At 51.3% G+C, this 27,791-nt stretch overlaps 1 protein-coding gene across 1 annotated transcript in view; it reads right to left on the bottom strand.

Annotated features, from left to right (window-relative positions):
- LOC140391649 (stromelysin-1-like) overlaps nucleotides 1–27,791 on the bottom strand; it is a 75,207-nt gene that overhangs the window by 30,171 nt on the left and 17,245 nt on the right. Inside the window, exons 3-6 of the mRNA XM_072476344.1 lie at nucleotides 26,411–26,556; nucleotides 20,738–20,863; nucleotides 7,687–7,848; nucleotides 2,841–2,979 (exon numbers count right to left, since the gene is read on the bottom strand). Coding sequence (XP_072332445.1) covers nucleotides 2,841–2,979; nucleotides 7,687–7,848; nucleotides 20,738–20,863; nucleotides 26,411–26,556 — 573 coding nt within the window. The remainder of the gene's footprint in view (nucleotides 1–2,840; nucleotides 2,980–7,686; nucleotides 7,849–20,737; nucleotides 20,864–26,410; nucleotides 26,557–27,791) is intronic.

The following is a 27,791-nucleotide window of genomic DNA, read 5'->3' as shown; positions in this document are numbered from 1 at the left end:
ATTTTAAGCGCAAAGTATTAATAACTACAGAATAAAATGTTTTGATTTTAAGTCTTAATGTGACTAAGAAACTAACTACTGAATACCAATGTAGCAAGCAAATGATTCTGTGTATTTTCAAAAAATTCTTCTTTAGTTAATGAATATATGTTGGGGAGCTGAACCTTGGGCAAAAAGAAGATGGGCGAGATTCTCCGGCAACTGGCCAGATGGCCCGATGCCAGTGCCAAGAGCAGTTCGAACCACTCCGGCGTCGGGTCGACTGGAAGGTGAGGTATCCTCCGCACGTCCGGGGGCTAGGCCGGCGCAGAGGGGTTGGCGCCGTCAACCGCACCGAACGGCTGGTGCGAATTGGCGCATGCGCAGAACCGCCGGCATGGTTCCGCGCATGCGCAGTCCGGCTGGCGTGTTCCTGCACATACGCAGGTGGGTTCTTCTCCATGACGGCCATGACGGAGCCCTACAGAGGCCAGCGCGGAAGGAAAGAATGCCCTCACGGCACAGGCCCGCTGGCAGATCGGTGGGCCCCGATCGCGGGCCAGGCCATCGTGGGGGCCCCCCCCGGGGTCGGGGTCCCACCTCCACCCGCCCCCCCGCGGACTCACCTAGCTGGCCTACAAGCCAGGTCCTACCGTGATGGACCATGCCCATTTCACGCCGGCAGGACTGGCACAAAACAGGTGGCCGCTCGGTCCATTGGGGCCCGGACCGCTGCCAACGGCCCCCGACCGGCGCAGCATGATCCCCGCCCCCGCCCGAAGACCTGCGCCAGAGAATTCAGCAGCCAGCGTCGGAGCGGCGGGCTGGGATTCACACCGCCCCCCGGGGATTCTCCGACCTAGCAGGGGGTCGGAGATTCCCGCCCCATTTCTCTGCAAACTGGAGCAATATTGAACACAATTTGTGCAGGAATTGACAATTGTTTTCAGAGCAGAAAATCTTTTTCAATGGATTTGAATTTTGATGTTGCTGCACATGGAAATCTTGCCCAATAAATAACTATTGCAGATAAGAAATCTTATTTACTTCTCAGTAATCTGACTTAAAGAAAGCTCAGGTGCAGAAAATATATTATATATAAAATTAAAGAAACTTCAACTGCAAACAATCTGAGTAAAGATAAAACAAAATTGTTGGAAATGTACAGCAGGTCCATTCGAATCTGAAGGCAAAAAAGGTTACCATTTTGGGTTTAAGCCCTTCCCCAGTTGTAGACCTTTCTTGCAAATAATGAGCTATTTCCAGCAAATTGATTTGTCATAGCAAACATTTTGCATTGTCTGTTTTCAAGCTTGCTGGTCGTTACTTGGGAAGTCTTTTCAAATGCACGTTGTCTAATATGAAGGGCAGATGTGTTATTAGCACTCAATGATTAACTATAAATTCAAGTGGCGGAAAGGGTGAGGTGGCCACCCTGAAATTAGACCTTTGCAATTCCCAACACATTCCTGTTCTAATCTTACCCATTGCTGGTGCTTCATTAGGGTGGCCAGTGTTTCAGTTGGCACTTAGTTTAATTGTGAAAATCCAAGCCCTAAAGATTCACATTTGCAATTTCTAGATATGCCATCCATACTTTTGTCACTTGTTTCATGTGATAGACTATAGAACATACAGTGCCGAAGGAGGCCATTTGGCCCATCGAGTCTGCACCGGCCCACAAGCCCTCACTTCCACCCTATCCCCATAGCCCCGTAACCCAATAACCCCTCCTAACCTTTTTGGTCACTAAGGGCAATTTATCATGGCCAATCTACCTAACCTGCACGTCTTTGGACTATGGGAGGAATCCGGAGCACCCAGAGGAAACCCACGCAGACAAGGGGAGAACGTGCAGACTCTGCAGAGACAGTGACCCAAGTCTGGAATTGAACCTGGGACCCTGGCGCTGTGAAGCCACAGTGCAATCCACTTGTGCTACCATGCAGCCCAAATGAGTGGTCCAACTAGTGGTTTTTGAAGGAACTGTTGGCATTTGCTCATAAAATGGCCCAGGCAATGTCTTAAGTGATAACAGATAATGCTTGAAGTATTCAACAGATTTAGCAGCATCTCTGCAGAGAGAATCAGAGTTTTTAAATATTTCCGGACTATGACAGTGGGCAGCACGGTAGCCTTGTGGATAGCACAATTGCTTCACAGCTCCAGGGTCCCAGGTTCGATTCCGGCTTGGGTCACTGTCTGTGCGGAGTCTGTACATCCTCCCCGTGTGTGCGTGGGTTTCCTCCGGGTGCTCCGGTTTCCTCCCACAGTCCAAAGATGTGCAGGTTAGGTGGATTGGCCATGATAAATTGTCCTTAGTGTCCAAAATTGCCCTTAGTGTTGGGTGGGGTTACTGGGTTATGGGGATAAGGGTGGCGGTGTTTGACCTTGGGTAGGGTGCTCTTTCCAAGAGCCGGTGCAGACTCGATGGGCTGAATGGCCTCCTTCTGCACTGTAAATTCTATGATAATTACTATGATAATGACCTTTTATCAGAAGAGGAAATGTCTAACACCTTCTTGTTGGGTTCAGGAGCAGTCCAAGCATTCCTTCCCCGACCCCATGCTCTAACTATTGTCCGGTACAGCCTGGGAAGCAGATAATGTCCCACCCGACTGAAAAAAACAAGCTGTTGCACTGCGGGGGGTGGGGGTGGGGTTGCTTAATGTCGGTTTCTTGCTGGAAGAGAGAAAATGAGGCCAAGGCTTATAAACCACTCAGACATCTTGCTGGCAAGTAAATGGTATTATTTACTATTGGTAGTCAAAAGTAGCTCAACTATATTTGCTTTTAGTTTAGATGAGTATAGTATAAATAGCGTTAAACTAAACAGGAGATGTAACAAGCATGTTCCTTACCCATTCTTGAAGATAAAAATGGATCGGTTTATTTTAACAGCAGCATCCATAAACATATCTGGGTCGCAGATCGATGGTTCCTCAGTTGGAGTCTGGTCTGAGGTCTGTGTTGGTGTTTGGATTGACCTAACTGGAGGTCCTGAATTTAAGGAGATTTGATTATAAATAGTATGGAATTAAAGGATTTTATTAGTCTAAATACATAATTTGGCATAGAGAAGGAAAGACAGACTGACATTTTAAATTCATTGAAGTCGGATTATGAATCTCAGAGTTTTCAGTCAATATCCTCCATCACCATCCTTGGTATGTCCTGTCCAATCAGCAGGATAGATCCACCAGAAGTGGCAACACAGTTGTATAGAGTAAGAAGGGACTAACCCAGACAACCTCAAAATGGACTCTGGGCATCATGAAGACTCAAAGACCCATCAGGCCAAATACACACAAGGGAAATCTTCTGACGATGACTACCAACTATCCTTCCTCAGTTGAAGATTTCTTTTTTACTCTTTCGCAGAATGTGCATGTCATTGGCTAGGCTAACACTTATTGCCCATCCTTAATTGCCCTTGTGAAGGTGTTGGTGAGCTGCCTTTTGAACTGCTGCAGTCTATGTGATGTACACGCACAGTTAGGGCCAGGATTCCGACTCAATGACAGTGAAGGAACAGCTACAGAATGGCTAGAACTCCTGTGGAGTGATAATCATAGTCAGATTCCCACCTGATGCCTTTTATTTAACCAAGTCAGAATCTTTTTCATCAATGACCTTCCCTCCAACATCAGGCCATATGTGTTCATTGAAGATTGTGTAGTGTTCCGTAACATTGAGAACATCGCAGATGCTGAAGCAGTGCAGGACCATCTTGAAAACATTGAGGTTTGGACTAAAAAGTGGCAAGTAACATTAATGCCACTCAAGTGTCGAGCAATGAAAATCTCCAGCAAGAGAAAAATCTAACTATCTTTGAGTAATCAGCATCCAAAACACACAAGTCCTCCATTGACTCGAATGCCCTGCAAAATCATAAATAGAACTTGTGGTAGCTTTAACTTTGAATATGGACCAAGTAAGAGAGGAAAGCAAAACAAAAATATATAAAACTACTTAGAGTTCAATTGGGGTACTATGTCTAATTCTGTGCATTGCATTTTAGAAAGGATGTGACGGCTTTGGAGAAGAAAACATTGGTAAGAATGATACCAAGATACTTTAGTTAGTTAGCTAGATTGGAGAAGTTGGGGTTAGAGGTGTTGAAAATCATGATAAATCCAGACTGAGTAGATAGAGAGAACCTGTTCCCATAGGTGAACGGGTCAATAATAATAATCTTTAGTGTCACAAGTAGGCTCAGATTAACACTACAATGAAGTTACTGTGAAAAGCCCCTAGTCGCCACACTCTGGCACCTGTTCGGGTACACCGAGGGAGAATTCAGAATGTCCAATTCACCTAACAGCACGTCTTCCGGGACTTGTGGGAGGAAACCGGAGCGCCTGGAGGAAACCCACGCAGACACAGGGAGAACGTGCAGACTCCGCACAGACAGTGACCCAAGCCGGGAATCGAACCTGGGTCCCTGGCGCTGTGAAGCAGCAATGCTAACCACTGTGCTACCGTGCCGCCCACAACCTGGAGTCATTGATTTATGGTGATTGGCAAAAGAACCGACAATGGCATCGGTGCTTTATCCAGTGAATGGTTGGAATTTCAACTGCCCTGCCTGAGGGTGGAGTGGCTGCAGATGTAACTGTGGCTTCTATAATGGAATTAGATAAGTAGCACAGAGGCCACTCAATAGTATAGCAAACTCAGGAATGTGGTGAGTGATGGAATGCCGTGTTTTACAGATTGATTGCTTTCTAAAATCTTGTCATGTTGCATTTAGCATTCACCTTAACGTTAATATAAACTTGTAGTTTATTTCCGTGGTAAACAAACTGCCTGCTGGCCGCAGTTGCACAATTTGTTAATCAGGTAGCTATTTAAAACTGGTTCCATAGTCAACAGTGCCTGACTCAAGGCTTTGGAATTCCAACTAGCATCATTAGGGAAAAATTATCCTCACGCATGGAACAAGTAGCATTGAGGCCACCCCAACAGGTATCCATCTTTAGCAGAGTGCTGATCTGAGGGAATTTGGCACAGTGAGGAAATAGAATGGGAAGGGAACACAGTTTTAGCTGCAAGTAGGTTGGTGATGGATCGGTAAGTTTAAAGGTTTCTTTCTCTAAACTGGGACACTTGTTTAAAATAGTAAAGGGGAGAGAGAAATCCTATATAAAATGTATAGCTTACATTGTTAAACAACAAATAACCATTGACTTATATTTTAAAACTTAGATTAATGAAGGGCAACAAAAGTGGCAAGGTAGGGGGTGTGTTGCAACTGGTAGACATGAGTGTCCAGGCAGCCCTCAGGCTGACAACACAATTGGTTCCTGAAAATGGCATTATAAGTTGAAACACCATGGGCGGGATTCTCCGATCGCCGTCACCAAAATCGCGTATGGCTAATCCATTTTTACGCCGAAATGTTGCGCGGTGTGGCCGTTGCAGGTCGCCGCTGTGCGCATGCGCGGCCAAGGACCCGGCCACTCTCTGGCCACTGCAAGCGGGAGCTTTACTTGGCGTGGCTGCTAGCCCCTCACTGGGTGGAGCATCGGAGCAGGGGCGGCGGCGACCTTTTGGTCAGAAGACCAGGCGCTCCCTCTGGTCGTAGCCGCAAAATTGGAGAATCCAGCCCCTTGAGTCAGAATCGATTTTCCCATAGGAACGGATGTTTTCCATAGGGAAATGGTTCATGAAGCAAGGCCGGAAATTGCTCATGGGATGTCCAGCAATGTTAAATGGTCTCAATTCTTGCCCTCTCAAGTGACTGTTGGTGCCTGCATGACTTAGCACAGGTTCATTGGTTAGCGTAGGGGATATAATGTAGCCATTCGTCACTGTCAACTTCCTGATCAACCTAGAACTAGTGTGAATCTGAGCACATATTAAATATAACAGAAGTGTGTAGATGCATTAAAAATGCGATGGTTGTGCCAAAAACATTTAGCAGAATAAAGCATTTGTTTGCTGCAGGATATAGCCACAGGATCAGAAAATCCAGCCCGTGATGTTGTTCCCTTTGATGAAAGTGTAGAAAATAGGAACATTCTATAAGGTGAGAGAGATTACGGAATGTTGAGGTGCAGAGGATCTGGATGTTCTCGGCCATGAATTACAAAATGTTAGCATACTGGTGCAGTAAGTAATTTGGAAGATAAATCAAATGACGCCCTTTCTAGTAAGGAGGATAGAGGATACGAGTGGGGAAGTCTTACTGTAACTTTCTGGGCATTATTGAGACTAAACCTGGAGGACCACTCTTCTTATTTGAGGAGAGAAATGCTCGTATTTGTGGCAGTTTTGAGAAAGTTCATTTGGTTCATTCATGGTATGAAGGGTTTGTTATGTGGAATGGTTGAACAAGATGGGCCTTTAGTCATTGGAGATTAAAAGGCTTGACAACATCTCAGTTTCCGATGCCACTCTTATGCAGGAATCTAGAATGAGGGGAAACAGTTTAAAAATAATGGATCTCCCATTTAAGAAGAGTTGAGGAATTTATTTTCCCCAAGGGGTTGTGGACCTTTGTAGTTCTCTATCCCAGAGTGCAGTGCAGGTTGGTCAGTGAATATATTCAAGGCAGAGGTAGGCAAAATTGGCAAAAACCGAATGAGAAATGGCATTATGAAATGTTCATGTTGTTACTCCAAATTTTCTGGAGTTATTTCTCTGCTGAGGTTATGCCAAAAGATCAATAAAACCCCTGTGGAAATTCTACTCCAAAGTTCATAAAGGGGAAAAAGAATTCAATACCTAGTCATGTGGTAGGATCGGAAGAATTGGCAAACTATAGATTTGTGCCAAATGTAAAGATGAAAAGAGAGATGAAAAAGAGGAAGATCTTAATGTAGGACATTTCAGGTGATGAAGCAAGGCAGTATAAAGATTCTGTAACCATTAATGGAGTAAAGGAACATGAGGTTCACAAGCTGTGGATGCACTCACTAATCTACTTTGGTTCCCTGTTAAGCTCCCTTGATTTGAAGATTCCCAGACTTGGTTTCAAATTTTTTGGTGATCTTGCAACCCCTCATCTTTCATGTGTCTTTTGAGGCACCTATTCTTCCCATACAAGGAGAGATTGTGTCTACTAGGCCTGTACTCACTGGAGTTTAGAATAATGAGAGGGGACCTCATTAAAATGTCTAAAATTCTGAGAGGGCTGGACATGCTGGATGTAGGTATGCCATTTTCTCTGGCTGGGAGGAGTCTAGAACAAGGGCTCAGTCTCAGGATTTGGGGTAGGCCACACCTTCACTCAGAGGGTGGTAAATCTGTGGAATTCTCTACCACAAAAGGCTGTGGAGGCCTAATCACTGAATATATTTCAGAAGGAAATGAATAGATTTCTAGACTCTAAAGGCATCACGTGAGAATGCGGGAGATAGAGGATCAGTCATGATCATATGGAATGGGGAGCAGGCTCAAAGGGACAAATGGCCTACTCCTGCTCCTATTTCCCATGTTTCAATCTTTCTCGAATACTACTCCTTTTGCATTCCTGCTTTTAATCATTAAAGTTTGCTTTGTGCCTACATGGCCAAGGATCCTAGCTCCGAAATTCCTTCTGTAAACTGACCTTCCTTTCTATCTTTTTTTCCTCTTACCAGATGTTAATTAAACTCGACAATTTTGCCAAGCTGATCAGCCCAAATGTGTTGTCAAGTGATTCAGTGGTTAGCACTCGTGAGTACTTTAAAAACGCTACATAATTATTCATTAATTTTGTACCATATAAAGCCTGGATTGCTTTAACATCACCACTTGGAAGTATAAATCCATCTGTTTCCACATATTTATATTTGCGAAACATCATGTCACTTTTATCCTCAGAATGACCAAGTCCAAGAGAGTGTCCAATTTCATGGAGTGCAACGAGAAACAAGTTGAATCCTGGAAAAACAATGTTAAAATATTGTGTTCAAACTTGCTTCAACTTTAAATTATTGGGCATATTTTTCCATTATCGATGTACAATATACTTTAGTTCTTTTGCCAATCATGTAGGTTGGTATTGAATTAGATTTTAAAATTACAGATCAGTATATTATCCTGATCATATCGGAGACTGCTACCTTCTATCAACATGTTGGATTGGATTTGATTATTGTCACGTGTATCGAGGTGCAGTGAAACATATTGTTCTGCGTACAGTCCAGACAGATCGTTCCATACATGAAAAAAAAACATTGGGCATACATAAATACGCAATATAAATAAATAGACACCTGCATCAGGTGAAGCCTACAGGAGTGCAGTGCTACTCAGTAGAGAAGATGTGTGAAGAGATCAGGTCAGTCCATAAGAGGATCGTTTAGGAGTCTGGCAACAGCAGGGAAAAAGCTGTTTTTGAATCTGTTAGTGTGTGTTCTCAGACTTTTATATCTCCTGCCCGATGGAAGAAGTTGGAAGAGTGAATAAGCCGGGTGGGAGGGGTCTTTCATTACGATGCCCGCTTTCCCAAGGCAGCAGAAGGGTCTTTGATTATGATGCCCGCTTTCCCAAGGCAGCAGAAGGTGTAGACTGAGTCAATGGATGGGAGGCAGGTTTGTGTGATGGACTGGGTGGTGTTCACAACTTTCTGTAGTTTCTTACGGTCTTGGGCCGAGCAGTTGCCATTCCAGGCTGTGATACAACCAGATAATGCTTTTTATGTTGCATCTGTAAAAGATGGTAAGTGTCAACGTGGAAATGCCAAATTTCCTTAGTTTCCTGAGGAAGTATAGGCGCTGATGTGCTTTCCTGTTCATAGTGTCGACATGGGTGGACCAGGACAGACTGTTGGTGATGTGCACACCTAGGAATTTAAAGCTGTCAACCATCTTCACCTCGGCACCATTGATGCAGACATGTATACGATACTTTGCTTCTTGAAGTTAATGACCAGCTCTTTGTTTTTGAGGGAGCAATTGTTGTCGTTGCAACACTCCACCTGGTTCTCTATCTCCCTATAGGTTTCCCATATAGGTCACAGATTTATATTTTCCAAAGTGATCCAGGATCATATGGACCAGAACATGATCCCAGGAATGAAAACAAGCAGACACTACATCAGTCGAACATATGTTGCACTGGCAGTTCAATCCATAACATTTTCAGTCAATTTCAGACCCTGATTCTGATACTGAGTCAAGCCCATTTGATCCATCACACACTTATTTAGTTTTCCAATTGTTGTAGGCAGATGAAATTGACAATTCCCTGAGAATGGTCTCATTGATTTCTGAAGTGAATCTAAGTGCCATATTTCAGGTTATGTTACAAATTTGGTTTACAGTCTGGCAATAGATACAGTGGGTAGCCTCCATCAACCTCATTACGTAATGTATCAATGCCATGTTTCAGACCCCCCTCACCAGAACAAAGCTGCTCAAGGCATCCCAGCATGTCCAACCATCAGATTCATATTTACATGGCCAAGAACGATTATCATTTAGACCAGCTACCAAGCGTGGCTCAGTGGTAGCACTCAAATCTTTGAATTAAGTGTGTTCAGATTTAGTTCAGCATTGTCTTTTGAGTGTATAATCTAGTCTAACAGCTCAGTACAGTACTGATGGAGTGCTGCATTATTGGGGCTTCAGTGGGTTGGATGCGAATGTCAATCAAGGCCTCATTTACCCTCTCAGGCGGTTGAATGTGATTTCATTAGAATAATGGTAGTTTTCTCAATATCATTTAAGATTCGGCCAAGGGCACTACTCCAAACATATGCATGTTCGGTGGAATGGCCATGGTCAATGCACAGGGTTATGGGAGAGGGTAGGGAAGTGTGCCAGGTTGGGGATGTTCTTTTGGAGAGTCAGTGCAGAGTCGATGGGCCGAATGGGCTCCTGTAGGGATTCTATGGGTGGGATTCTCCCGCAATCGGCGGGATGGCTTGACGCCGGCGCCAAAAGCGGCGCGAACCACTCCGACGTCGGGCCAGCAGGAACGTCGGAAAACCTCCGACCCGGAAGGTGCTAGCAGCACCGTGACGCCAATCGCGACGGCGTCACCCATCACAGACGTGCGCGGCGTCATTGATGCTGCGCGGTGTCGCAGCACAAAAGACGCCCCAACCGGAGACGCCCGACGCACAGCGCCGAGGTTCCAGGAGCACCCCCCCCCCCGGTCGCCCTCGCCACCCCCCCCCCCCCCGGGCAGACGACGGGACCGTGCGCTGCAGTGTCAAGGCCGCATGCAGGGACGGTCCAGGTGGAGGGTGTTACTGTGGCCATGAGTCAGATATTGTCTAACGATGTAGAGCCCGGAGCTCATCGCAAGGCGGGTTGTTATCATCCTCCATGGCATACAATAGACCCGCTTCCACTGGCGACGTTGTGAGCCCGGCCCGTTGTGCCGCAGGTGGATGTGCATTGGAGGGGTGGTGTGCATGCGCGTGGGGTGGGGGTGGTTGGTGGTGGGTGGGTGGGGGGAGAGTGGTTGGTGGTGGGTGGGTGGGGTGAGGGTGGTTGGTGGTGGGTGGGTGGGGTGAGGGTGGTTGGTGGTGGGTGGGTGGGGTGAGGCTGGTTGGTGGTGGGTGGGTGGGGTGAGGATGGATGGTGGTGGGTGGGTGGGGTGAGGGTGGTTGGTGATGGGTGGGTGGTGTGAGGGTGGTTGGTGGTGGGTGGGTGGGGTGAGGGTGGTTGGTGGTGGGTGGGTGGGGTGAGGGTGGTTGGTGGTGGGTGGGTGGGGTGAGGATGGATGGTGGTGGGTGGGTGGGGTGAGGGTGGTTGGTGATGGGTGGGTGGGGTGAGGGTGGTTGGTGGTGGGTGTGTGGGGTGAGGGTGGTTGGTGGTGGGTGGGTGGGGTGAGGGTGGTTGGTGGTGGGTGGGTGGGGTGAGGGTGGTTGGTGGGTGGGTGGGGGGAGAGTGGTTAGTGGTGGTGGGTGGGGTGAGGGTGGTTGGTGGTGGTGGGTGGGTGAGGTGAGGGTGGTTTGTGGTGGGTGGGTGGGGTGAGGGTGGTTGGTGGTGGGTGAGTGGGGTGAGGATGGTTGGTGGTGGGTGAGTGGGGTGAGGATGGTTGGTGGTGGGTGAGTGGGGTGAGGATGGTTGGTGGTGGGTGGGGTGAGGGTGGTTGGTGGTGGGTGGGGTGAGGGTGGTTGGTGGTGGGTGGGTGGGGTGAGGGTGGTTGGTGGTGGGTGGGGTGAGGGTGGTTGGTGGTGGGTGGGTGGGGTGAGGATGGTTGGTGGTGGGTGGGGTGAGGGTGGTGGGTGGGTGGGGTGAGGGTGGTTGGTGGTGGGTGTGTGAGGTGAGGGTGGTTGGTGGGGTGAGGATGGTTGGTGGTGGGTGGGGTGAGGGTGGTTGGTGGGGTGAGGATGGTTGGTGGTGGGTGGGGTGAGGATGGTTGGTGGGTGGGGTGAGGGTGGTTGGTGGTGGGTGGGGTGAGGGTGGTTGGTGGGGTGAGGATGGTTGGTGGTGGGTGGGGTGAGGATGGTTGGTGGGTGGGGTGAGGGTGGTTGGTGGTGGGTGGGGTGAGGATGGTTGGTGGGTGGGGTGAGGGTGGTTGGTGGTGGGTGGGGTGAGGGTGGTTGGTGGGTGGGGTGAGGGTGGTTGGTGGTGGGTGGGGTGAGGGTGGTTGGTGGGTGGGGTGAGGGTGGTTGGTGGTGGGTGGGGTGAGGGTGGTTGGTGGGTGGGGTGAGGGTGGTTGGTGGTGGGGGTGGTGGTGGATGGGTGGGGTGAGGGTGGTTGGTGGTGGGTGAATGGGGTGAGGGTGGTTGGTGGTGGATGGGTGGGGTGAGGGTGGTGGGCTGGTGCCATACTGTGCTGTCTGTGTCCATACTCAGTGATTCCCACACCCTTCTAGTCTGTGAACCGGGTGGCTATTAGCCCGCCTGTGCTCGCTGGCCCAGCCGATAACGGTGGGTAGCCTCCCGTCCATGTCCAGCCTGTCTGTCCTGTACATTGCCCCCATCCTCCTTGATGCACGATCAATGACCACTAAAGCATGATTGTAGTCCGACTGAAGGCTTTAATAAGCTAGATGTTTCCCCCAGCAGCTCAGGTACAGAATGAGGGCTGCTGGGGCGGCACGGTTTCTTATACCCCGCCTAGCAGGGCGGAGCTATTATACACTCTCGCCAATAGCAAGCAGACAGGTTCTACCAATGGTGCTTTAGCCTCTCAGGTTCCGTAATACCTATAATACCACATTCACCCCCTGTTAAAAAAAGTCCGGCGGGGGTGGTGGCCAGAAACTACAAAACATAACAACATGGTATAATTAGTTATGGAGGTACCGTAATACCTCCGTACAGTGTTTAATAACTATTTATAAGCCTGGTAGCTATGTACATTTGGTGGTTTATATTTACAGATTACAGTTAAAATGAAGCAATCAGTTGATCGGGGACCATGGTCGTCCTCTGTGATCGTTGGAGCCTCGGTGGTGACTCCTGTGGAAGCTCGGGCGTATGTGACGCCGGGAGCATGGCTTCGATCTCCATGGCAGCTTCGTCACCCCTAGATGGCATTGGTGGGGAAAACGGTTGACCTGGGAAGGGAGCGTCTGCGGGGGGCGTCGGTTGGTGGGGGGGGCCTAGACGGGGGCGGCGGAAGGACCGATCCTCCTGTAAGGTGCTGCGGTGGAGGGGAGGGTGAGACTGGTGGCTGGAATGTGCGTGGAGTTCCGGCGGGCGCCAGGTCTCGTAGGGAGACCGCATCTTGTCGGCCGTCGGGGTACGCCACGTAGGCGTACTGGGGGTTAGCATGGAGCAGATGGACCATCTCGACCAACGGATCCGACTTTTGCGCCCGTACGTGTTTTCGGAGCAGGATGCGTCCGGGTGCTGCCAGCCAGGTCAGGAGCGAGGTCCCAGAGGAGGACTTCCTGGGGAAGACAAGGAGCCGTTCGTGAGTTGTCTGATTGGTGGTTGTACAAAGTAATGACCAGATGGATTGGAGGGCATCCGGGAGGACTTCTTGCCAGCGGGAGACTGGGAGGTTCCTGGCCAGTAGGACGGTCTTCCAGACCGTTCCGTTCTCCCTCTCTACCTGTCTGTTACCCCGGGGGTTGTAACTGGTCGTCCTGCTCGAGGCGATGCCCTTGCTGAGCAGGAATTGACGCAGTTCGTCGCTCATAAAGGAGGACCCCCTGTCACTATGTATGTAAGCGGGCAACCCGAACAGTGCAAAGATGCTATGGAGGGCCTTGATGACGGTGGTGGCGGTCATGTCGGGGCAGGGGATGGCGAATGGGAACCGGGAGTACTCGCCAATCACATTCAGGAAGTACGTGTTGCGGTCGGTGGAGGGGAGGGGGCCTTTGAAGTCCATGCTGAGGCGTTCAAAGGGACGGGAGGCCTTTATCAGGTGCACTCTCTGTGGCCGGTAGAAGTGCGGTTTGCACTCCGCGCAGATTTGGCAGTCCCTGGTGGCAGTCCTGACCTCCTCGATGGAGTAGGGCAGGTTGCGTGTCTTGACGAAATGGAAAAAGCGAGTGACCCCCGGGTGGCAGAGGTCCTCGTGGAGGGCTCGGAAGCGGTCCACTTGTGCGGTGGCACATGTGCCACGGGACTTGGCATCAGGAGGCCCGTTTAGCTTCCCGGGCCGATACAAGATCTCGTAGTTGTAGGTGGAGAGTTCGATCCTCCACCGCAAGATCTTGTCGTTTTTTATCTTGCCCCGCTGTGCATTATTGAACATGAAAGCAACCGACCATTGGTTAGTGGGGAGAGTGAATCTCCTGCCGGCCAGGTAATGCCTCCAATGTCGCACAGCTTCTACAATGGCCTGGGCCTCCTTTTCGACTGAGGAGTGGCGGATTTCGGAAGCATGGAGGGTATGTGAGACGAAGGCCACGGGTCTGCCCGCTTGGTTGAGGGTGGCCGCCAGAGCTACGTCGGACGCATCGCTCTCGACCTGGAAGGGGAGGGACTCGTCGATGGCGTGCATCGTGGCCTTTGCAATGTCTGCTTTGATGCGGCTGAAGGCCTGGCGGGCCTCTATCGTCAGGGGAAAAGCTGTGGATTGGATCAGGGGACGGGCCTTGTCTGCATAGTTGGGGACCCACTGGGCGTAGTAGCTAAAAAACCCTAGGCAGCGTTTCAGGGCCTTAGAGCAGTGAGGGAGGGGGTACTCCATAAGGTGGCGCATGCATTCAGGGTCGGGGCCTATAACTCCATTTCGCACTACGGAGCCGAGAATGGCTAGCCGGTCGGTGCTAAACGTGCATTTATCCTTATTGTATGTTAGGTTAACGATTTTAGCGGTCTGGAGAAATTTTCGGAGGTTGGTGTCATGGTCCTGCTGGTCGTGGCCGCAGATGGTGACATTATCGAGATACGGGAATGTTGCCCGTACGTAAACCGTACCGGTCAACCATTCGGTCCATCTCGTGCTGGAAGACCGAGACTCCGTTAGTGACACCAAAGGGAACCCTTAAGAAGTGATAGAGCCACCCGTCTGCCTCAAAGGCAGTGTATTTGCGGTCACCAGTGCGGATAGGGAGCTGGTGGTAGGCGGACTTGAGATCCACCGTGGAGAAGACCTTATAATGCGCGATCCTGTTTACCAGGTCGGATATGCGGGGGAGAGGGTACGCGTCCAGTTGCGTAAACCTGTTGATGGTCTGACTGTAGTCGATGACCATCCTGTGCTTCTCCCCGGTCTTTACCACCACTACTTGAGCTCTCCAGGGGCTGTTACTGGCTTCAATGACCCCTTCCCTCAGTAGCCTTTGGACCTCCGACCTAATAAAGATCTGGTCCTGGGCACTGTACCGCCTGCTCCTGGTGGCGATGGGTTTGCAATCCGGGGTGAGGTTCGCAAACAGGGAAGGTGGGTCGATCTTAAGGGTCGCGAGGCCGCAGACAGTAAGGGGGGGTATAGGGCCGCCGAATTGGAAGGTCAGACTTTGATGGTTCCACTGGAAGTCTAAACCCAGGAGTGTAGCCACGCAGAGGTGGGGCAGGACGTAGAGATGGAAATTTTTGAACTCCCTTCCTTGGACTGTGAGGTTTGCTACACAAAACCCCTTTATCTCCACTGAGTGGGAACCGGAGGCCAGTGAGATTTTTTGATTAACAGGGTGGATGAGGAGGGAACAGCGCCTTACCGTGTCGGGGTGTATGAAGCTCTCTGTGCTCCCAGAGTCAATTAGGCAGGATGTCTCGTGCCTGTTGATGAAAACGGTCGTCGTAGCGGTTGAGAGTGTTCGAGGTCGAGACTGATCCAGAGTCACCGAGGCCAATCGCAATAGTTGGGAATTCTGTTCAGGCAGTGTGTGGTCGGCCGAGCTGGTGTCCTGGGGCTTCATCCAAGATGGCGTCTCCCATTGGTCGCACATGGCCGGGGGTGCACAAAATGGTGGCGCCCATCCCTCAAGCGTGGCGTCCGCAGAACAAGATGGCGGCGCCCGGGGTCCCCACGTGGCCCTGGGATGTGGGGGTGGCGGCGACCGCTGGCCGCACGGGGCCCATGGAGAAGTTTGTGGTGGTGGTCCAGATTCGCCGCTGGAGACCGCGGCCACCGCTCGGGTCTGGCATACCCCCACGAAATGGCCCTTTTTGCCGCATCCCTTGCAGGTGGATGCGCGGGCCGGACAGCGCTGGCGGGGTGCTTGGCCTGCCCGCAAAAGTAGCAGCGGGGCCCCTCGGGCTTACCAGGCCGCCTTGCAGCGCAGGCCTGTGGGGGAACGGGGGAAGTCTTGGGGTCGGCCGCTGCGGGGTTCCACGCTGCCCAGGGGGCTGCCGCGCGGTCGGGAACGTAGGCGCGGGCATTCCTGGAAGCCACATCCAGGGAGCCTGCCAGGGCCCGTGCCTCCCTGAGACCCAGGGTGTCCTTCTCTAACAGGCGCTGGGGGATTTGTGACGAAAGCATACCTCGCACGAAAGCGTCCCTGACTAAGAGTTCCGTGTGTTCGCTCACCGAAACCTGCGGGCAGCCGCAGCTTCTTCCCAGCACCAGGAGTGCGCGGTAGAATTCCTCCAGCGATTCCCCAAGGGTTTGTCGCCTTGTTGCAAACAGGAGCCGGGCGTAGACCTGGTTTACCTGGCTAGTATAGTGTCCTTTTAGCATCTCAATTGCTGCATCGAAGTCTTCCGTTTCCTCGTTTCCACATGTAAATCTCCGGGCTCACCCTTGAGTGCAGGACGTGCAGTTTCTGCTCTCCCGTGGGTGCGTTTTCGGCCGTCTCGAGATACCCTTTAAAGCACGCCAGCCAGTGCTTAAAGATTGCCGCTGAGTTCGTGGGGATTAAGTTGCAGACACTCCGGCTTGATTCGGAGCTCCATCCTTTCTTCTTAAAAATCTAGCTTATTAAATTGATGCACGATCAATGACCACTAAAGCGAGGTTGTAGTCCAACTGGAGGCTTTAATAAGCTAGATGTTTCCCCCATGCAGCTCAGGTACAGAATGAGGGCTGCTGGGGCGGTACGGGTTCTTATACCCCGCCGAGCAGGGTGGAGCTATTATACACTCTAGCCAATAGCAAGCATAGTGGTTCTACCAATGGTACTTTAGCTTCTCAGGTACCATAATACCTATAATACCACACTCCTCATCTGGGAGGCCTGCCTTCGTAATGTTGCTCCTCCCCCTCCCCCTCCGTCTCCTCTGCCTCCAGCACATTGCCCCTCTGCTGGGCTATGTTGTGCAGGACGCAGCAGACCACAACGATGCGGCCTACCCTATCCGACGGGTACTGGAGGGCCCCTCCAAGGCAGTCCAGGCACCTGAAGCGCATCTTCAGCAGCCCAAAGCACCTCTCGATCACACCACTGGTCGCTGCATGGGCATCGTTGTAGCGGTTCTCCGCATCAGTTTGTGGCCTCCGTCTCGGCGTCATCAGCCACGACCGCAACGGGTAACCACTGTCGCCCAGGAACCCGCCCCTCAGCCGGGTGGGGCGGGGGGGGGGGGTGTCCCTCGAACATGGCGGGGATGAACGATTGCTCCAATACGAACGAGTCATGTACACTGCCCGGGTACCGGGGGCAGACGTGCAGGATCCTCATGCGGTGGTCACAGACCACATGAATGTTCATGGAGTAGGTCCACCGGTGCACCGATGCTTGCGAGATCCCCATTCGGCGACTGGAATGACCCCATCGCGTAGATGTTCAGGGCCACCGTGACCTTGACGGACACCGGGAGAGGATGTCCTCCCCCAGTGCCACGCGGCGCCAAGTGTGCCATGAGATGGCAGATATGGGTGATGGTTTCCCGACTCATTCTGACTCTCCTCCTACGTGCCCGGTCCGTGAGGTCCTGGTACGACGTGCGGCGCCGGTACACACGGGGCCTCATCGGGTGTCTCCGTTGCCATGGCACGACCACCTCCTACTCCTCCTCCTCTTCCTCCTCCTCCTCGTCCTGTCGGGCGGGCTGCCCTCCAGCCTGGGCGGCTGCCACCTGCCTCTCAGCGGCACGCTCCTCTGTGGCAGCCTCCGCCACTTCCCTGGCACGCTCCTGCTCCAGCTCCCCAGGGCAACATGTAGAAGGGCGGCTCCCACCACGGCGGCCAACATCGCTGGGTGATGTCCAAACATAATGGTCTGCAGGGGGTGGGGGGTGGTGGGTGGGGGATAGACGACATGTCATCATTGCCCATACCCCCCTCCACAGCCAGGTGCCATGGGCTGCATGGTCCGACTGTTGCCAGCTGGCACCTGGCCAGGCCAAACCTGCCCCCCGGGCCCTCAACCTCCCTGGCATTCACACTCCCTGGCACCCCCCCTCCCCGGCATTCACACACCCCAGCCCCCCCCCCCCCCCCTCTTCCGGCACTCACACTCCCCAGCACCTCCCCCCCACTCCCCAGTATTCACACTTCCCAGCAGCCCCCCCCCCCCTCCCCTCCCCGGCACTCATACTCCCCAGCAGCACCCCCGCCCCCTCCCCGGCATTCACACACCCCAGCACCCCCCTTCCCCGGCACTCCCCCTCCCCGACACTCACCCCCCGCTCCCCGGCACTCACACTCCCCAGCCCCCCCCTCCCCGGCACTCACCCCCCACACCCGGCACCGACCACGATCACCGGCACACATCCTCCACTGGCACCCGCGCCGCCCCCCACCTATAGCCGTGCCGTCACTTCTCCGGTGGCTGCCACACGCCGACCCCTACCTCCACGCTGGCCGCCGTCAACCAGCACGACTGGTTGACGCCGTTAAAAAGGTTGTTTGATTTACGCCGGCGGGACTTCGGCCCATCCAGCCCGGAGAATTGATTATCGCCCTGTAGACCTTTAGGTACCTGGGGCAGGATGCCCCACGACACTGTACTTGGATATGGAATGAAGAATTTGCTTCTTTACTTTCATTCTCTATTGCCAGGTTAAGGGATGGGACTCGCAGTATGATGCAGTTTGATGGACAAGTTGCCACCATCCAGCTACTGCCAGCTATTGAGGGGCAATGCTGCTGTTTTTCAGGAAGAGCTTCAGAGTGTTTCTGAAGTGTTTTCTTTGTCCTGTCCAGAATGTTGGCCATTGGAGAGAACAGGATCAAGTTGGGACGGTGATTTTCAGCCATCTGAACACTGTGCCCAGTCTGTGGAAGTTGATTTTGCAGACGTTCTTCCTGAATGCTTGTTGACATGGCTTCAAGAAGCATTTGTTCAGTGGTCCTTCCATTTATGGGTCTTGCTTCTGGAATTTCTCCAATGTTCTTATTTGTCACTCACACACAGTCTCGTCCCACTGCAGTACAGGAGTGTGCTGGTGGCGGTTGCTATGTACAGTAGGGCTTCTGTTGAATTGGGAAGATCTTTGTTGTCAAGCACTCACTGCTGTAGTTTGTAAAAGGCTGAGCCAGCTCAGTTGATCCAGTGTTGGATCTTCGCCTCAATCGTGGCCTTTTGAGACAGGTGGCTGTTAAGTGCATCTGAGATCCTATTCCGCATGGTGAAATGGTCGCCATAGACATGAGGGTGCCAGTCAGTCTTTCCTTTACGGGCAGCACGGTAACACAGTTCCACCCTATCACTGTAACCCAATAAGCCCTCATTTCCACCCTATCCCTGTAACCCAATAACCCCTCCTAACCTTTTTGTTTGGACACTAAGAGCAATTTAGCATGGCCAATCCACCTAACCGGCACATCGTTGGACTGTGGGAGGAAACCGGAGCACCCGGAGGAAACCCACGCACACACGGGGAGAACGTGCAGACTCCGCACAGACAGTGACCCAAGCCAGAATTGAACCCGGGTCCCTGGTGCTGTGAGGCAGCAGTGCTAACCACTGTGCACTTTGTTGTGACATCGCATTATGAGGTAGCACTGGAAAGCTGACAGACTTCAGTAGTTCTCCCTAACATGGAGCATCTCTGATGAAAGTGGATCTGCCGTACAACAGGCATCAGTGAGGCCACAATGGCATTTCTCACTCCCACAGCAACACATCAGGAGTCAACTTTCTTTTTTTAGTTACTTCGATCCAGAGATTCTCTCAGCATCCAACATTAAGTTACTTCAGTAAGTTTCACCATTGTTTCTCCCTGTTGGCCTATGCTTCTCCCACTATGTTCTCCTGTACATCTTATTACCCCCCCCCCCCCCAATCCCTCCTAGATTCAATTCTTCCTGCTAGAATTTAAATCAGGCACACTGCTGACATACCGACATAATCTGTTCCAGAAGAATCTGAACATTCATGCTTTGTCATAGGATGGGAAGTTCATGGCCCTCCTGCTAGTGGGATTTTCACATCCCGCCGAAGGCAGTGGACGTTTGAACAGTTCGCTGCATTTCAAAGCCCCATCCCCACCTTGACAGGACTGTAAACTTCCACCCATAATTTCCTGGAACCTTTGTCTCGCTCTATCAACACCCACATCAAAACAGTGAAACGTTGATTGCCAGAGCGGTTTCTCCATATCAACCCACAAAAGGAGCCTGAATGGCCACTATTATTCAATGGAGGACAGTATATGCTGGCTTTGCAAGTGATGTCCATATCCCAATAATGGATTTGAAAGAAAATTGGCTGAGAACACACCCAAAGGAGAATCTTGCCAAGATGGCTTCGAGCTGAACTTGCACCAGGAATTCAGGAGTAGCACAAACCTGAGCTCCAAATGCCCCCATTTTCTGATCCGTATTTCTGCCAAGGCCACCTCAGCAGCTCAATGTTTTTCTGCAAGTTGACTAGTCTGGAAATTGTGTAAAATTGGAATAAATGTTCGGAGCATGTTTGCCCTCTGTGGAGCCTGGCTATCGGGATTGTGGATTGTAAAACTTGAGCCAGATGGGAAATCTAAGGCTACTCAAGTGATTTCCTGAAACAGAATGCAAATGGTAATTTCCATATCATACAGTTTTCCTTTTCATTGCATGCCAAGATTGTTCCCTATAGATCACTCCAATTTGGACTGCAATATATCACCATCCAATATGGTTATCCCTTCACCTATTGTTCCAAATCTATGCCTGCAGTCATCGACCTGCACCTCTCATATCTCGACCTTTTAAAATTCATTCCGAGGATGTAGGCGTTGCTGGTTGCCCATCCCCAATTGCCCTTAAACAAAGTCAACCACGTTGCTGTAGACCTGGAGTCACAAGTAGGTCAGATCAGGGCAGGATGGCAGATTTATTTCCCTAAAGGACATTAGTGAACCCAGTGGATTTTTACAACAATGGTTTTGTGGTCACCATTAAACTTTTAATTCCAGATTTTTTTTTATTGATCATGGTGGGATTTGAACCCAGAATCCCAGATCATTACCTTGGATTCATTGTTAATACCACTACATCTCCGCCTCCCCCTGACTTTCTAACATGCACTGACAGCAACAGTGTGTGTAGCCATCAGCAAACACTCAAGCAAGTGGCAATTACTGGTGAAAAACACTTACCATGTCTTCCTATTGTCCAATTTTCATCCTCATTGAAATGAACATCACTTCCTGTACCTGGTCCAGGAAGAAAGGCATGGGCCAGAACCCTACCGTGTCCCTCAAATGGAAAGAAATCGCCATGATCTAGCAAGCAAGATTGAATGAACGTGTCAGTAAAAATTCATTTGCAGCTAGAGATGAAAACATCATATACAATTGTTTGAACTTGAATCAGAGAATGCTGGTAATAACAGTTGACCAATCCAGCTGATCCCGCCTTTTTTCCATCTTTATTTCATTAATCAAATTTAAATTCGCCAACTATCAGGATGCACTTTGATGCACTATCAATTACGACGAGACGAGAGTAGAATGTAATCGAGGCTTTATTACTCAGAGATGTGTGGCCTCCTACAGCAGCTTACAAAATGGCTGCTGTTCGGAGAGCACACACATTTATACTCTGCCTCCTGGGTGGAGTGAGCAGGCAGGGATCTACCTCCATACCTGTAGTACAGGGGCCTTACCGTAATACCCATATTATACAATATAATATAACAGTGGTGACTACCACATTCACGCCCTGTTAAAAATGAGTCCAGCAGGGGTGGTGGAGAACTATACACAGACAAGTTGCTTTTAAAAATCACAGAGAATATTACAAATTTAGGCAGTCCGGTGCCTTGATCTGTTGTTGAGAGCGCCGCAGTACTGGTGGTGACTCAGGCGTCGGCTTGGTCTTCGGTGACTCCGGGAGCGTGTCAAAATCCTTTCCATCTCCGGGTGGGAGCAAGGGGAGGAAAGATTGTCCTGGAGCGGGAGCTGATGTGGGGTGCGCCGGGGGAAGGGAGGGTAGTGCCGGAGCAGGGGGGGGGCGTGTGTGGTGGACACAGCTGGTGCCAGGTCCCTGAGGGAGTCTGTGTCTTGGCGGCCGTCGGGGTACGCCACGGAAGCGTACTGCGGGTTGGCGTGGAGTAGCTGTACCCTCTCAACCAACGGGTCCACCTTGTGGAGTCGCACGTGTCTATGGAGGAGAACGGGTCCTGGAGCTGCCAGCCATGTCTGAAGCGAAACCCCGGAGGTGGACTTCCTGGGGAAGGCAAAGAGACGTTCATGGGGGGTTTCGTTAGTCGCGGTGCACAGGAGCGACTGAATGGAGTGAAGTGCATCGGGGGGGGACCTCCTGCCAACGGGAGGCCGGGAGGTTTCTGGACCGTAGGGCCAGCTGGACGGCCCTCCAGACCGTCCCATTCTCCTGCTCCACCTCCCCGTTTCCCCTAGGATTGTAGCTGGTCATCCTGCTCGAGGCAATGCCCCTGTTGAGCAGGTGCTGGCACAGCTCATCGCTCATAAATGAGGATCCCCAGTCACTGTGGACGTAGGCGGGAAAGCCGAACAGAGCGAGATAGTGTTGAGGGCTTTGATGACGGTGGCAGACGTCATGCCGGGGCATGGGACGGCAAAGGGGAATTGGGAATATTCGTCTACCACACTGAGGAAGTACATGTTACGGTCGGTGAAGTGGAGGGGCCCTTTGAAGTCCACGCTGAGGCATTCAAAGGGGCGGGAGGTCTCACCAGGCGCGCACGGTCTGGACGGTAGAAGTGCGGTTACACTCCGTGCAGACCTGGCAGTCTCTGGTGATAGCCCTGACCTCCTCGATGGAGTAGGGCACATTGCAGCCCTTAATGAAGTGGTAAAACGGGTAAGTCGTGGGTGACAGAAATTGTCGTGCAGGGTCCGTAGTCGGTCCAATTGTGCACTGGCACATGTGCCTCGGGATAGGGAATTGAGGGGCTCGTTGAGCTTACCGGGGCGATACAAAATCTCGTAGTTGTAGGTGGAGAGCTCGATCCTCCACCTCAAGATTTTATCGTTTTTGATCTTACCCCGCTGTGTGTTGTTAAACATGAAGGCAACCGACCGTTGGTCAGTGAGGAAAGTGAATCTCCTGCTGGCCAGGTAATGCCTCCAATGTCGCACAGCTTCAACGATGGCTTGGGCCTCCTTTTCGATGGAGGAGTGACGAATTTCGGAGGCGTGGAGGGTGCGGGAAAAGAATCCCACGGGCCTGCCTGCCTGGTTGAGGGTGGCGGCCAGAGCGACATCTGATGCATCGCTCTCGACTTGGAAGGGGAGCGTCTCGTCGACCGCGTGCATCGCGGCCTTGCCGATGTCGGCCTTGATACGGTCGAAGGCCTGGTGAGCCTCGGCCATCAGTGGGAAAGCGGTGGAGTGGATGAGTAGGCGGGCCTTGTCCGCATAGTTTGGGATCCACGGGGCGTAATACGAAAAGAACTCCACACAACGTTTGAGGGCCTTGGGGCAGTGTGGGAGGGGGAGCTCCATGAGGGGGCGCATGCGATTGGGGTCGGGCCCCAGAACTCTGTTCTGGACCACATAGCCGAGGATGGCTAATGGGTTCGTGCTGAACACGCACTTCTCCTTGTTATACGTGAGGTTGAGGAGAGTGGCGGTGTGGAGAAATTTGGAAAGGTTAGCGTCGTGGTCCTGCTGGTCATGGCCGCAGATGGTGACGGTGTCCAGGTACGGGAAGGTGGCCCGCAGTCCGTACCGGTCAACCATTCAGTCCATCTCCTGTTGGAAGACCGAGACCCCGTTGGTGACGCTGAAGGGAACCCTAAGAAAGTGGTAAAGGCGGCCGTCTGGTTTGAACGCAGTGTATGGGCGGTCCGCCTTACGGATGGGGAGCAGGTGGCAGGCAGATTTCAGATCCACTGTCGAGAAGACCCGGTACTGTGAAATCTGATTGACCATATCAGATATGCGTGGGAGGGGTTATGCGTCAAGCTGCGTGTACCGATTGATGGTCTGATAGTGGTCAACGACCATCCTGTTTTTCTCCCCAGTTTTCACCACTACCACTTGGGCTCTCCAGGGGCTGTTGCTGACCTCAATGATACCTTCCCGCAGCAGCCGCTGGACCTCAGACCTGATGAAGGTCCTGTCCTGGGTGCTGTACCGTCTGCTCCTGGTGGCAGCGGGTTTGCAATCCGGGGTCAGGTTTGAAAATAGGGAAGGCTGGTTGACCTTAAGGGTCGCGAGGTCGCAAACGGTAAGGAATGATAAGGGCCCACCAAATTTGAGGGTTAGGCTCTGGAGGTTGCACTGGAAGCCCAGGCCAAGTAGCAAGGCAGCGCAGAGGTTGGGGAGGATGTAGAGGCGGAAGCCGCTGAACTCCACGGCCTGGACGGTGAGGCTGGCGTGCAGTACCCCTGGATCGCCACGGAGTGGGATCTGGAGGCCAGGGAGATTCTCTGTTTAGTGGGGTGTACCGCGAGGGAGCAGCGCCTTACCGTATCGGGGTGGATGAAGCTCTCAGTGCTCCCGGAGTCCAGAAGGCAGGAGATCTCGTCAACCTTCACCTTCATCGAAGCGGTCGCGAGGTTGTGCGGTCGAGACTGGTCAATCGTGACCGAGGCGAGACGCGGCTGGTCAGCAGTGGTTGCAGGCGATGAGCAGCCTGATGAGGTGCCTGACAGGCAGGGCTCCTGAGGCGGGTAAGACGGCGGCGCCCAAGGGCCGCACGTGTCTTGGGGGAGGCAAGATGGCGCCGTCCATGGACGCACGTGTTGTGAGTAGAGCAAGATGGCGGCGCCCATGGGCCGCACGTGGTCCGAGGAGGGGAAGATGGCGGAGCCCACTGGCCGCACGTGGTCCGAGGAGGGGAAGATGGCGGAGCCCACTGGCCGCACGTGGGGAGTGCTGGGACAATAGCGGCGATTGAGCGGGCCTGGTACACTGCAGCGAAATGTCCCTTCTTGTCACAGGCCTTGCAGAGGGCATTCCGCGCCGGGCAGAGCTGCTGGGGGTGTTTTGTCTGTCCACAGAAGTAGCACTTGGGTCCCCCGGGGCTGGTTGGCTGCCGCGCGGCGCAGGCGTGAGGTTGGCTGAGGGCTGTCGATGATGGGGTCCATGATGGGGTGGCCGTCGGCGGGGTCCACGGTGCACAGGGGGGGTGGGCAGCGCGGTCAGGGGCATAGGCCTGAACGTTGCGTGATGCGACCGTATGCGAGAGCGCTAGTTTTTTGGTCGCCGCGAGGTCAAGCGTGGCCCCTTCTAAGAGGCGCTGGCAAATGTAGTCAGACCCTATGCCCGTAACGAACGCGTCTCTCATCAGCAGGTTTGAGTGTTCAGTGGCCGAAGTGACCTGGCAGTCACAGTCTCTCACCAGGGCGAGCAGGGCACGCCAGAAATCTTCCACAGACTCACTGGGAAGTTGGCGCTGCGTGGATAAGAGGTGCCTGGCGTAGATCTTGTTGGTCTTCTGAGTGTAATTTTCCTTCAGTAGTGCCATGGCCTCTGCGTAGGTCGGCGCGTCCTGGACGAGGGGAAAAACGTTGGAGCTCAGCTGTGTGTACAGAATCTGGAGCTTCTGTGCTTCTGAGATTGGGTCTGGCGCAGACCCGATGTATGCTTCAAAACAGACTAGCCAATATTCAAAGTATTTTTTGGCGTTGTCTGCTTGAGGATGCAGCTGCAGGCGATCCGGCTTGATGCGGAGATCCATCTCTGAAAAATCTCTGTGTAATAAATTGATGAACTATCAATTACGACGAGATGAGAATAGAATGTAATCGAGGCTTTATTACACACAGATGTGTGGCCTCCTACAGCAGCTTACAAAATGGCTGCTGTTCTGAGAGCACACACATTTATACTCCGCCTACTGGGCGGAGCCAGCAGGCAGGGATCTCCCCTCGTACCTGTAGTACAGGGGGCTTACCGTAATACCCATATATATACAGTATAAATCATCAGTGGTGACTACCACACACTTATCACTGAGGTCCCTGCCACGTTGGTGTAATTGTAAGGTGTAAGCCCAGTTCACCTGACCAGCTTGTCCAACAGCTATTAATCAGCCATTGGGCTGTTAATTTGTTTGAGATAGCACTACTGCTCCATTTCAAGAGACTAAACCTAAAACTGAGGCCACTGCTGTGGCTGCAACATACACCGAAAAGGCGCTCAGCAATGCAGCCCAGTTGGTGAGTTACATCCGGACTCACACCGTGACCATGCTAGAAGGCAGGGAGATAACAGGTCAAATGCTGGATGAGGAGGGCCAGGATGGGGCAATTCACTTTGGGGTAAGGCCTCTGATAGATAAAGTGATCTCTAAAAGGTGACACCCACTCTCCCTGCCCAGCCACCAATTCAGCAAGTTTCACCAGGTAGGCTCAAGTATTAATGCCGAGCCCCCTACCCTGCCCCTGAACCTATGCCATTGCAGGTACAATCCCGGTGGTGGTAGGAGGAGGCACTGAAGAGTTATTTGTTGCCCATTTTAAGGCCTCACTTGGCCCTTGGGTGAGTATGCAATCTGATACATTCCCGACACTGGTTAAATTGTAGAGGCAGATTGGCTGGCATATTTGGGCAGGAGGCATGTGTCGCTGTCATGGTTCCCAACTTACAGAGCCTCTATGTGTTATCCTGCCATTGGGAAAGACCCTGTATTCCTGGCCCAAGTCTCATGACAATAATCTGGGCTTCCTGATTCCCTGTACAATAATATAATCAATAAAGCTTTCAACCCTCTGTACCAGAAATGCCAGAACTTATCGTTCTTATGTTCAAACCTCTGATTGGTCTATTGAATTTCTGTTCTTATTTCATATTCCAGCATTTGTGATTGTTGCTTTTAATTTTATTGTTTGAACCTACCTCCAGAAACAAATTTAATTTCAATGTCTGCAGGAAATGTTGTCTGTGTAAATGTCAATGGAGTAACATTAGCCCAAACTTGGAAAGCTTTCTGCAAAATGCCATCCACCACATTCTGCGGTAATCCAGATGTATAGTTCTGTACTCTGTGTGGAGACAAAATCAATTGCATCACTATCTTAAAAAACTATAGGAATAATTATGCTGATTATATGCAGCTGTTTCTGAGATCAGTGTTCGCCTGTCAGAAAACGGCTCACGCTACTTGCTCCAGTCACTTCTGTGGTGACAAATATTAGCATCCAAACAGGGGAGTTTTAATGGCCAATTTCCGGGAAAAGACTATGTGAATCACTGAGAGAGCATGAGGAGGGATTCTGACAGGAGAATTGGTTACTGATTTTCTTCTTCTCCTGAGCCCATTGACTTAGACCCCAAAAGTCCTGTCTCACATTGAATTTGGAGATTCAGTAGAAGAACTTTATCAATTTATTTGGAAGTGCCCAAGCAGCATGAAATGTTTGGGGACATCTCTGTGTGAAACTATTCTGCATTTGTGCACTGCTATGTAACTGTCTGATTGAGCTGTCCAATACCATGCAGACCAGGGCCTTCGACAGCACTCCTTGTGGGCAAGATGCTAAACTCAGACAAATCTTACTTGAGGGACCAGTTAGGCCAGTGGTTATGGTGCTACTTACAACCTGCAGATTGCGGTGTTGACAAATCCTAGATTACACAACGTGACAATGGACCCACAACGTGGATCGATTACACGACGCGACAAAGTGACATTAGATTCAACAATTGGATCGGTTGCGGATTAGCATCAAAATAATGATAATGGAAGCTGCTGGGTTGCTGTAAAGTTCCAACTGGTTCCCTAATGTTCTTCACCCCTATTCACTACAGCTTGTGTGTGATTTAAATCTCACATTGTGTGTGATTGATACAATTTGGGTAAAGGAGAGCTCTGCAGCACGGGATTTCATTTTGGATGAGGTTGAATAAGAAAAGTTGTGGAGAAATGCAGTTTTGCTCTCCTGACATTAATTAAAGGTGGTTCTCATCGCCATTGTTGCGAAACAGTTTGTATGGTCAAATAGTTTCCATTTGTAATGCCCTGCACTTTGAAAAAACCTGCAAATATTAAAATGTGTACTAGGCTAAATGATACAACTGTCCGATACAGGAGTCAACTATGAACGAAACAATATTTCACAGGTATCTCCAGCTGTTACTCAGAAAGAACAGCGCTAACAAAGCTCAAGGCAATGATCACCCTGCAACCAGCGACAATATTTTTTCGATGAAAGTGTTTGTCGGTGTGGCATATTTCTCTGGATATGTCTAGATGTAGTCACTTTAGCCTGTCTCCTAT

Source organism: Scyliorhinus torazame, chromosome 15 (assembly GCF_047496885.1).
Source record: "Scyliorhinus torazame isolate Kashiwa2021f chromosome 15, sScyTor2.1, whole genome shotgun sequence".
NCBI classification, from domain to species: Eukaryota; Metazoa; Chordata; class Chondrichthyes; order Carcharhiniformes; family Scyliorhinidae; genus Scyliorhinus; species Scyliorhinus torazame.
Note: the sequence above shows the minus strand (reverse complement) of the source record. Positions and strands in the feature narration are given on the sequence as shown.